General features: G+C 36.6%; 1 protein-coding gene across 2 annotated transcripts in view; it reads left to right on the top strand.

Annotated features, from left to right (window-relative positions):
• FNIP1 (folliculin interacting protein 1) overlaps positions 1-12,832 on the top strand; it is a 148,262-nt gene that overhangs the window by 57,798 nt on the left and 77,632 nt on the right. For both annotated transcript variants that reach the window (XM_007087784.3, XM_007087783.3), the window contains exon 2: positions 8,238-8,364. In XM_007087784.3, coding sequence (XP_007087846.1) covers positions 8,238-8,364 — 127 coding nt within the window. The remainder of the gene's footprint in view (positions 1-8,237; positions 8,365-12,832) is intronic.

Below are 12,832 nucleotides of genomic sequence, written 5' to 3'. Positions count from 1 at the left end.
AAGATCTGTCTACATTTTTTTCTTTAAAAAAAAGCCTCTTGTAGCTTCACCTCTTTTTCTTTTTTTTTTTAATTTTTTTTTTTTACATTTGTTTATTTTTGAGAAACAGAGTGAGACAAAGCGCGAACAGGGGAGGGGCATAGAGAGAAGGAGACACATCATCCGAAGCAGGCTCCAGGCTTTGAGCAAGCGGTCAGCACAGAGCCTGATGCGGGGCTCGAACCTGCAAACTGTGAGATTATGACCTGAGCCGAAGTCAGACGCTCAACCGACTGAGCCACCCAGGTGCCCCTACTTCACCTACCTGTTTGGGGTGACTATAGACTTTGGTTGCCAAGATAATCTCCGTTTACTCCTGTGTGTTTAGCGTCTTCCTTTACATTTAAAACTCTGCAGTGTATGTGGTGAATTATATGGGCACGTTATTCCTGTCTCTTCCCTTTTCACAGGGAAACCTTTGCAAATAGCACACATACTTACTATCTTAATTGTCTCAGCTCTTTTCCCTGCATTCCATTGCCATTGCTGTGTGATTACCCCCACCCCATCGCACTTTTCCACTGAAAGCATTCTTGCCAGAGTACCAAAGACCCCCAAATTGACAAATCCCATGGGCACTTTCAGCCTTTATAAATTTGGCTTTTGGTACTGTACAGTATTCCTTTATCTTAATATTCTTGACTTTTTTTTTCCTTTTTTTTTTTTTTTTTTTTTTTTTAGATCTTCCTTGACTTTCAAAATAACCTCTTACCATGGGTTTTCTCTTTTCTCTCTAGTGGTCTGTCTTTACTGATCTTCCCTGGCTTCTCTGCTTCTTTTCTACCTGTCCTTTAATTATTGCCGTGTCCTAAAATTCTAGTTTATTGGTCCTTCACTTTGTTTTCTCTTTTCAACTAATATGTTCTTCCTGAATAATTTCAGTACCAACACGTGTCAGTAATTCCTTTGTCCAAAACTCTAGTCTCAGCTTTCTTCCTACGCTCCAGACCATTTTTTCATCAGTCTCTTGAACACTTTTCTGCATCTGTGTTTCAGACTCTCCAAACTCAGTCTGTTTATGCCCTTATCCCAAACTTGCTTTCCCCCTGTATTCTCCACCTTGGTTAATGATACCTGTTTTCATCAAATTGGAAACCTGAGAGTCAGCCATCCTCTTTCCTCACTCTTCATATACAGTCTCTCAGGTCATGTCTGTCTCCTAAATAATAACTAACTGTCCCTTTCTTTCTGTCTTCAGTGTTGTTGTTTTGTTGAGTTTATCTTACCTCTAGACCTCTCATTCTAGTCACTTCTCAATGTGATTTTCTGTCAATGTGATTTTCTGAAATGCACAAATGATCTTTTCACCTGTTTGACACCCTTGTTTACTCACTGCCTGAATGATCAGGTTCTTTTGTGTTTCTGTTTCTGTGAAGTGCTTCTGAGTGATCTGGCTCCAGCCTGCCTTTGTAGTTTGCTTGTTGCTTCACTGCACGCTCCTGAGCTACAGTCACTAAGAATTACAACACATGCTGTTTTCTTCTTTCAGTGAAGAGAATGGTTAGCTTTAAGTAGTACTTCCTGCTTAATCTATAGTACAGAATAATCGTTAAGATCCTGTACTCCACAGACATACTACTTGGAATCTAAACCCAGCATTGCTATTTTTAGTAGGTAGCTATGTCATTTTGGGCAAGTTACTTAATCTCTCCCTGCCTTAGTTTTCTTACCTATAAAATAGGAATAGAGTTGTTACGAAGATCAAATGAATTAATGTTGTGAAGATTAAATGAATCAACACATGTAATGCACTTAGAAGTTTGCCTCAGTCATAGACTATATCAGATTGATAAATTGATTATTTTTCTATTAGACTATGAACCTTCTCATGGTATAGTTATCTTTTCCTTTCATGCTTAATGAATGCTTTTAAGTCAGTGAAAGAATATATAGATAAAAGAATGTGACAACAGATATATTCCCAGCACCTGGCATTGTGCTTTTAGTGTGGTAAATGTTTAATATCTCTGTTTTAATGAGAAGTCTGTAATGTAAATACATAGTTTGGTTACATACAGTGTTGTTTTTTCTCCCTACAATCCTCTTTAATTTTCAAATTTATTTTTATTATTTTTTAATCCTCTTTTTAAAAATTTACATAAAATGCACATAATTCTAAGTGTATAATGTGATTAATTTTGAAAAATGTATACATATACCTGTTTAACTAAAACCCCAATCAAGATCTAGAATATTTCAGTTACTCCGTAAAGTTCCTTCATGCACTTTTCTAGTCCATTCCCCCTTGCTCCCTCCACCTCTGACCAACCACTGTTTGGGTTTCTCTCAGCATGGATGAGTTTTATCTGTTCTAGAACTACATATACATGAAATTAACAATATGTATGTATGCTTCTGGAGCACCTGGGTGGCTCACTTGGCTCAGGACATGATCTCTTGGCTTGTAAGTTTGCGCCCCATATCGGACTCTATGCTGATTGCTCAGAGCCTGGGGCCTGCTTCAGATTTTGTCTCCTCTGTCTGCCCCTCCCCTGCTCATGCTCTGTCTCTGCTTCTCAAAAATAAATAAATGTTAAAAAACAACAACAATATGTATGCTTCTGTGTCTGGATTTTTTCACTTAACAATGTTTTTAGGGTTCATCTATGTTACTGTGTTATCAGTGGCTCATTGCTCATTATTTTGGAGTGGTATTTCATTTTAGAAATGTACATTCTAGGTTGTTTATCCATTCTCCCATTAATGATCATTTAGGCTATTCCCAGTTTTTTTGCTATGATGAATAAAACTGGAGGGGGCATTTCTGGGAACATAAATTTTTATTTCTCTTGTCAAGTACTATGAGAATAATTGCTGGGTCATAGCTGCCAAGTAATTTTACCAAATGGTTGTCTCCTTTTATGCTCTTACTAACAGTGTATGAGAATTCCAAGTGCTTCGTATTCTTACCATCAACTGGTATATTAGTCCTTTTAATATTAGCTATTTTAGTAGCTGTGGAGGCTTCTAAGTTGCATTTCTCTAATGATTGGTACTGATAGCATCTTTTCCATGTGCTTTTGATCATTCATTATTCACATACATACTTATGTAAAATGCTCCAGTCTTTTGATCCCATTTTAAAATTGGATTATTTTATTGCTTTGTAGGAGTTCTTTGTATACAAATCCTTTTCTCAGTTGGGGAAGGAAAAAAAAAAAAAAAAAAAAGAGGTTAGAGTGGGAGAGAGCCAAAGCATAAGAGACTGTTAAAAACTGAGAACAAACTGAGGGTTGATGGGGGGTGGGAGGGAGGGCAGGGTGGGTGATGGGTATTGAGGAGGGCACCTTTTGGGATGAGCACTGGGTGTTGTATGGAAACCAATTTGACAGTAAATCTCATATATTAAAAAAAAATAAATAAATAAATTAAAAAAAAAACCAAAAAACAAACAAATCCTTTCCTCAGTTATATACATTTGCAATACTTTCTTCCAATTTATGGCTGGCTTTTTTTTTTTTTTAACTCTCTTTTGATATGCAGGTTTTACATTTTGTTTTATCAATCTTTCATTATTTACTTATTTATTTATTTATTCAAGTTTATTTATTTTGAGAGAGAGAGAGAGAGAGAGAGAGAGCACAAGCGAGGGAGGGGCAGAGAAAAGGAGAGACAGAATCTCAAGCAGGCTCTGCACCATCAGCACACATCCCATTGTAGGGCTCGAACTCAAGAACTGTGAGATTATGACCTGAGCTGAGCTGAGATCAAGAGCTGGATGCTTAACTGACCGGTTTCTTGAGATTATGTTGTTTTACTTATTTAATGTGCTTGGATCTAGGAATTCAAAGATGAGGGGTTCCTGGGTGGCTCAGTAGGTTGTGTCTGACTCTTGGTTTCAGCTCAGGTCATGATCTCATGGTTTTGTGAGTCTGAGCCCCAAGTTGGGCTCTGTGCTGGCAACATGGAGCCTGTTTGGGATTCTTTCTCTCCCTCTGTCTCTGCCGCTCCCCCACTTGTGCTGTCCCTTTCTCTCTCAAAATAAATAAATAAACAAAAAAAAAAACCCCAAAACTAAACAAAGGTAAGTAAGCTTTCCCTATGGAGATCTCTCTTTCTAGTGGAAGAAAATGTGAACAGATAAAAAGTACAGTGTGGAAAATATTATTAGATTTCTAATCTAAAGTCATTGTAATCTCAGAAGTCAACAGCTAACTGCTGGTGGAATTACTAAAGAGCTTCCACAGAGGTGACATTTAAGCTAGATCTTTAAGAATGAGTGGGAGTTTTGCCAAGGTGGTTGAGGATATTTCAGGTGGAGGTAGTAACTCATACAAAGGTATGGAACTGTGAAATTGTGTGGTATGTTTTTGCACCTTTGAGATCATTGTGTTGATATTATGGGTAACATGAAGGAAATCTGGGAAGGTAGATCAGGGCCGGATTTTGGTCATTTTGACATCTAAGCAAAGGAATTTAGATTTTATTCTTTGTGTATCTTGAGATCACAGGGTGTTGGATGAATGAGATGGTGGCCACTGCTCATTCCAGCTCTGTTGGAATACTCTACATCTAGCAAAGCCTAAGTTTTCATTTTCTTCAGAACAGTTCATCCAGATATGCACTTAAAAAAATGAATATACCTTACTGACTCACATAGCATTTCCTTACTACCACATTCTATCACAGTTTATTGATTGCTTGTTTTGATTTCTTAATTTCATCAGCTATTTATCTGAAGTTACCATGTCCATTTCTTTTTTACTTTGCTCTTGCTGTTTCTTGCTTCCACAGCAGGTTCTTACCTAACTTGCCCTAACCAGTGCTTGGCACTTGGTAGGCACATATTTGTATTGAATAAGTGAATGAACTATTCATTCTAATAGTTAATATCTTAAACCTCTAGTGTCTTAAGTCTAGTATTCTACCCTATAATGATGGTTTTCTAGTCCTTGTCTTCCTGCCTCCCCCCATAGCTCTTCATATTATTTCAGCACTTTGACCTCACTGCCTTCATTTTCTTCTAATCTGTTAGCTTCCCCCCTCCTCACTTTCTTATCTAACGAGCCTAGATTTCACTGTCCATCATTCCAGGTATATTTTTGTCAGTGTTTTGTTCTATCTCCCAGGCTCCCCTTTGTTTTTGTCCTGTCTCCCTATCATAATCCTTGCCTTGGCTCAATCTGATCCAAATTCAAGAATAGGAGTGTTTGTTAGAAAAAATGACTTAACTGTGTAATTGGTGGCAGGTATATATTCATAGTCTTGAACATCATGTAGATTTCTTGAATTTCCCAGAAACCTTATGTTTCCTAGTCATCATAGTTTTCATTCCCACATCACTGTTCTTCTCTATTTTACTCTCTACTTTTCCTGCATTTTACAACTTTTATTTCCCTTCATCTATTTTACAAAGAAATTAGAGCTCTTAGAATGAATTTTCTCAACATGTTACCTTTATATTTACAGTTCTTTCTATATGCATGTCCATCTTTGCCTCCTTTCTTTCCATCCTAGTGCATGGATTATCCTTTCTTCTGTTTGATGTGAATCCTTTCACCTGTAGTCTATATCTATCCAACTCTACTTCTTTGGAGGCTTTGCTGTATCCGTCATCATCTCTCTTCCACTTTATATTCATCGTCATCAGTATGTAAATATGTTCACATGTGTCCTTTTTAATAACAAAAAAGCTGACCCTCCATGATTTCATGTCTTTATTTCCTTGACACTTATCCTAAATTCGGTATTTTCTCTGTTCCTATTCATTCTTCAATCCTCTGCAATCTGTTGAACTTCCTTAGAAGTGTCCTTGCCATGGTCCCCACAGACTTCTTTGTTCTGTAACTAGTGGGTGCTTTTTAGTGACTGCCCTGGTATTTCTTCTTCCTCTCGAAAATGTTCTTTCTAGTTTCCATAAGACCTCTTTCCTCTTACCTATATGTTGGTGTGTATTCTTTTATAGTTTCCTTTGCATAACAGCAAGCCACAGTTTGGTAAATCAGTTTTTTTTTTAATTTTTATTAAAAAAATTTTTTTTAACGTTTATTTATTTTTGAAACAATGCGAGAGACAGAGTGCAAGCAGCGGAGGGGCAGACAGAGGGAGACACAGAATCTGAAGCAGGCTCCAGGCTCTGCGCTGTCAGTCCAGAGCCTGATGCCGGGCTCGAACTCATGAACCGTGAGATCATGACCTGAGCCAAAGTCAGATGCTTAACTGACTGAACCACTCAGGCACCCCAGTAAATCAGTTCTTAATACAGATGTTTACTAAGGATTAGACAGGAGAAAATTAAAATTGTATTTACTGTCAAGAATTTGGAATGAAGATATTTTATGTTGCCGGTTATGGGTCACTTAAGATGCATTAAGCGTTATGATTCTCTTAAGGAGGTGAAGGAACCCAGTCACGAGTTGTAACTGATGGATTGTGAGGAATTGACCGTTCATCCTGACATTAAGTAACAACAAACAGCCCCTGGAATAGCAGTTAGCAACTGTCCCATCAGGTGTATTGTATTCAGTTCACTGGACAGGTATCTTTACCATACAGTTCATTGTTTTCTCTTTTTCTCTCTTTTCCCTTATCTACTCATTTCTTTAATCTTTTTAAATTATGACAAAGAATGCATATGTAAACATACATAAACCAAAGAAGTGGCTTTTTTTAATGCTCTAGAGTGAATATTGATGTAAGCACTGTCCAGTCTAAAAATAGAACGTAGTGCCCAGTCTACCTGGTGTGTACCTTTCTGGTTATACCACCACCACCTCCAGCCTTATCCCCAGAGGTAACCACTCTCAAACTTTTGAAGGTATCCCTTCATTTTCCTTATAGTTTTAAAAACTAAATACACATCTGTATGTAAAACTTAACCTGATTTAAACTTTGTGTAAATGGAAAAATACAGTAACTGTGTGTGTGTGTTTTGTGTGAGCATATCATTGTCTAATTTCTTTTACTCAGGGGTGATCTATGTTTTTGTCTATAGTTGAAGTTCATTCATTGTATTTATTGTGTCTGAATATATACATATATTCATAGTCTGAGTATACGATAATATGTTTATCCATTCTACTCTTGATGAACATTTGCATTGTTTCCATAACAGTGCTGTTATGAAGATTATTGTGTAATGGCATGGCACAGAATTGCTAGTAAAACTAAAAATCAGTTTTACTAGATTTTGTCTATTATATATGTTTTAAGGGGTGTCTGGGGGCTCGGTTGAGTGTCCAACTCTTGATTTCGACTCAGGTCATGATTTTCTGGTTCTGGGATTGAGCCTTGCATCAGGCTCAGCGCTGAGTGTGAAGCCTGTTTGAGAGTTTCCCTCTTTCTCTGCCCCTCCACTGCTCACACTGTCTCTCTCTCAAAATAAATAAATAAACTTTAAAAACATCAAAAAAGCTTGATTGGAAAGGCTCATCAGAGGAACATGGGAACTAAAGAGTTGGATATAGGAGTTTAGAAAAAGTCTACTTGCCAGGGTGCCTGAGTGGCTCAGTTGGTTAAGTGTCTGACTTGATTTTGGCTTGGGTCATGATCTCACAATTGGTGAGTTTGAGCCCTGTCAGTGTAGAGCCTGCTTGGTATTCTCTTTCTCTCCTCTCTCTCTGCCCCTACCTCCACTTGCGCACATGCTGTCTCTCTCAAAATAAATAAACATAAAATAAAATAAAATAAAATAGTAAAATAAAGTAAAATAAAAAACTGTTCTCTAAGGAAATTGAGCCAGTTTTTATTCACACGAGCTTTATATGAGAATTTCAACTGCATTTGGTCATTCCTTATTTTTTTTTTTTACTTGTTATTGTTTCTATAAGTAATTAGCTGCTGTTACTTAATCTGAAAACTGTTTCTGTTTTTACATTTATATATAAAGAATCAGAATAAAAGTGTTTAAAAATGTGGGCTAGCATTAAGCCACCTGGGTGCATGCCATGAAACAATTTGTATTTTCATTACATTAAGTGTAGCCATGTATTTTTATTAAGTTAACCATTTTTAGATTCATATGGGATGACTATATTTTATATACACTTCCTAGAACTTTTGTTTTTACTTTTTAATCTAAAATGTCATTGCCGTATGAGTTTTTAGTCCTAAACTAACTGATGGTATTTAATAGAAAGAACTGCTATATATTCTATAGCAATACCACAGCTTAGGGTTTTATTATATAGATTTTATTTCTAGGAATTTATGTGGAGTATTTATTAGAGTAACTAATGGATCTTTATTTTTCTTTGAAGTTGGCCTTTGCCAGAGTTTGATCCAAGCCAAATTCGACTGATTGTGTATCAAGACTGTGAAAGACGAGGGAGAAATGTCTTGTTTGACTCCAGTGTTAAGAGAAAAAATGAGGACATATCAGTATCGGTGAGCATCATTATTGGTTGAAATTTAATGTCACATATTATAATTCAAGAAAGAAGGAGTGAAATTTCAATTATGACACTTTTGTCGTTACAAAAAATCTTTATCATATTTTAAAAATTTAGAGCTGTGATTTTGAAACATTTTAAAGGAAAAAAACTTTATTATCATTCTAGCACCAGAGAACATTTTAATTTGATTATTTATTTTCCTACATAATTGTATTGTGAGATATGACTAGAGCTCCAGAGATCCTTATAGAGGATCTGGTCCAAACTCCCATCTTACAGTTGTGAGAAGTGTGACCTAGAGAGGTGAATTTATTTGTCTGAAGGAGCAAAGCATGTTAAATCTAGCCCTTAGTGCATGATATTTCCCTCTGCTCTACAGTCGTAAAAAGAGCACCTATTTTGTTAACTTTCGATGTCATATTTTGAAATATATTATGACTAGTTTAAGAGTAGTACATGGACATTCACTTGGTTGTCCTAGAAAATGTTAACCTTAAAAATAGATATGCTAGTTATTTTACTAGCAAAAGGTGGGTTTATTTGGGAATAAAAAAAATTGTACTCCGGGACAAATAAGCTGAAGCAAAACCATAGGTAAGTCTAAGGAACAAAGGAGAGACATGCTTTTTTAAGGAGAAAAAGGGTAAGTTGGGAAGGTGGTTCAGAACAAAAAGTCCATTGGGGTAAACTGGGGAGTTTGAAGTGTCGTGGCTTCTCATTGGTGGAGCTACCCGTGGGTGGCGGTGGGGTGAGAAGAATGAGGAACAACGCGTCTATTTCTTGGGTGGAGTAGTGGAGTACCATCCTCATGCAGGGTCAAGTGCCTGTAAGGTCAAGTCTGTCTCTTCCTGTTGAGTCTGCAGTTAGGTATGAGTGCTAGGGCATGAGCGCTACTCCTGCTGAACCCTCTGACTCCATTTTAGTGAGGTTTCCCATCCATTACGAATTTTCACAAAAACCTAGGTGATTGCTATTATCTTTACTTCTACTACTTCTAAAGACTCATTCTGTACATCTCTAATGTGGAAATCAAACCCTGGAACAGTGTTTTCTCCCTTCCTCTAAATTAATAATTTTCACTAACATTTTGCTAAATAGCTGGAAACAAAATGCTTTGGGAAAGCTTTTCCTAGAATTGTCTGTTAAAGCCAACAAATACTCATTTCTTGAGACTTAGGAGTTTATATTTGAGATTTTGTGTTATTAAAAATATTTGATATATTGGCCATAGTCTGTTTTATTTACAACTGCATCCTCAGCATCCACTACAGTGGCATATAATAGAAACTTGACTAATTTTTGAGTTAATTTCATTGCCGTGTTTTACAATGTCCCTTCTAATTACTAACACATTTCTCAGTTTTCTGGAGATGGTGCTTTGTTTAGATTTTTTAGCCATTCTTTGGATACTTTTTTCAATCTGATTTGAAAAGAGCATTGCAGAATGTTCTTAAAATACTGCTTATTTGTGCAAATAACTAAGGATTTATAAGTACTAGGCACTTGGAGATTTAGCAGTCTTTGCTCCTTGGTACCTACAATAAGGTATCCTTTTAGGGGAAGTAGACACTGAACAAATAAGTACACAAATAAATAATACCAAATTGTGATGAAGTGCTGTGAATGAAACACACAGAATGCTTATGAGATTCCCTAGGAAGGGAACCAGTTTTCCTCATTTTGGATGTAGGGGTATTAAGAGGTCTCATTGAGGAAGTGAAATTCCAGCTGACATCTGAAGAAACCCAAGGCATGGAATAGGGGAAGAATATTCCTGGTAGAAGGACTTGCAAATGCAGACTACAAAGTGACTTAGAAGCTTCGTGAATTGAAGGAACTAAAAGAATGTCAGTCTGGATTGATAGCAAGTAGTATGTAAAGTAGCTAGAGATGAAATTGGAGAGAGAAAGACAGCAGGAGCCAGAGTATTTAGGGCTTTATCAGTCTCTGGGTTAGAAATTTAGATTAAGTTCTAAATGGAGAGGGAAGCCACTACCAGAATCTTTTTAACATTTCAAAAAATCATTTTGGTAGAGAGCCCAGATATAAACCCATGCATATATAATCAATTACTCTATGACAAAGGAGCCAAGAATATACAAGGGAGAAAGGACGGTCTCTTCAGTAAATGTTGGGAAAACTGCACAGTCACATACAAAAGAATGAAACTAGACCACTATCTAACACTGTACACAAAAACTGACTCCAGATGGATTAAAGACTTAAACATAAGACCTGGAAGCATAAAACTCCTAAAAGAAAACATGGGCAGTGACTACTGATGGGAGAAAATATTTACAAGTCTTATATCCAATAAGGGGTTAAAATCCAAAAAATATAAGGAACTCAATAGCAAAAAACAAAAACAAAACAGAAAAAACAATAAACCAGTGCAATTAAGAAATGGACACAAGATTTGTATAGAATTTTTCCAAAGAAGACATACGAGTGGCCAGTAGTACAGGGAAAGGTGCTCAGCATCATTAATCATCAGGGAAATGCAAATCAAAACCACAATGAGATATTGTCTCACACTTGTCAGAATGGCTATTTTTAAAAAGACAAGAGGGGCGCCTGGTTGGTTCAGTTGGTTAAGTGTCCGACTTCAACTCTGGTCATGAACTTGTAGTTTGTGAGTTCGAGCCCCGTGTCAGGCTCGCTGCCGACCGCTCAGAGCCTAGAGCCTGGAGCCTGCTTCTGATTCTGTGTCTCCTTCTCTGTCTGCCCCTCCCCTGCTCACGCTGTTTCTCTCTCTCTCCCTCTCAAAAATAAATAAAGATTAAAAAAATTTAAAAAATAACAAGTGTTGTTGAGGGTGTAGAGAAAACGGAACTCTTGTGAACTGTTTGTGGGAATGTAAATTGGTGTAGCCACTATGGAAAACAGTAGGGGGATCCTTAAAAAATTACAAATAGAACTACCATGTTATCTAACAATTCTGCTATTGCATATTTACCCAGTGAAAACACTTCAAAAAGATAAATGCACCCTATGTTTATTGTAGCATTATATACAATAGCCAAGACATGAAAGCAACCAAAGTTTACATCATTGGATGAATGAAAGAAAATGTGTTAACAGCCATAAAATAGAAGATACTTTTGCCATTTGTGACAGCATGGATAGATCTTGAGGGCATTATTCTAAGTAAAATAAGTCAGATAAAGATAAATACTTTATGATTTTGCTTATATGTAGAATCCCCCAAAAAAGATTAAAGTCCTAAATAGAGATAACAGGAAGTGGTTGCCAGAGGGAGAGGGTGGGAAGTGGGCAAAATGGGTGAAAGGGGTCAAAAGGTACAAACTCCCAGTTATAAAATAAGTCATGGGGATGTAATGTCCAGAATGGTGATTATCTTTAAAAATATTGTCTTGTGTATTTGAAAGTTGTTAAAAGAGTAAAAGTTATCATCACACGAAAAAAAAATTGGTGACTGTGTATATTGATGGATGTTAACTAGATTTATTGTGGAGGTAATTTTGCAGTATCTAAAAAAATCATTATGTTGTACACCAGAAACTAATATAATGTTATATGTCAGTTACCTCTCAGTTTAAAAGATACAGTGAAAAAATTAAGTTGCTGCTGTTAGGAGAATGGCTGGATGTGGGGGATGAGGGAGAAGGAAGTGTTTGGTGAATCCAACAGTTTGGTTTGAATAGTTGAATAATGAGATATAGCCTTATAGTGACAGAATTGTGGATGGTTAGACAGTTGAAATCTAAGGTTGCATATGTGATAAGCATGTCTTCTTTGTATTTAGACTGCTGATAGCTCAGCAGAACTAGACTGAGGCTGACAGATTGATAATTGATTGATATATATTACTTTGATTTTTTAAGGAAGTATTTATTGAGAGTTTTCTTTGCTTGATAGTGTTCCACTGCATTGTAGCATAGGACCTCTCATTTATTATTTATCTTGATTAATGCTTATTCATTGTGTGTTTTTTCAGCATTATTACTTTTTTTCTTATGCAGCCTTGTGAGTCTTGACTCCTGCTGTTACTTGAACCCTCCCTCCCACTTTTTCTGGAATGATGCTTTATTGGTTCTTGTTAGTCTTCTCTCTTGCTGATGTCTTTCACGGTTAACTTTTTTCTTTGTCTGCAGACATTCACAAAGCCCCTTTATACAACACCAACAAAATGATTATCCTTTTACTTTCTCCTTCATGTCTGTGTCGTCTTTTTCTTTTTCTGACTCTTCATTCTTAGCATCTGTTGCTGTCTCAGTCTCTCTGCCTCACCGTCAGGCTGTCTGTCCTTTCTGTCCCCTGGTCTCCTTAATGTCTCTTCTTGGTTTGCTTCATGTCTCTTGGTCTTTTCTCTCTCTCTATGTCTCGGTATTAATCTGTCTGCTGTCTCTAATCTCATACCACCCACTCATTCCTCATTTTTCTGAAATTTTCCTGTAAGCCTACTACTTAAAAAACAAACAAACAAAAAACACAAAACT

The sequence above is a fragment of the Panthera tigris genome, chromosome A1 (genome assembly GCF_018350195.1).
Source record: "Panthera tigris isolate Pti1 chromosome A1, P.tigris_Pti1_mat1.1, whole genome shotgun sequence".
Lineage (NCBI taxonomy): Eukaryota > Metazoa > Chordata > Mammalia > Carnivora > Felidae > Panthera > Panthera tigris.
Note: the sequence above shows the minus strand (reverse complement) of the source record. Positions and strands in the feature narration are given on the sequence as shown.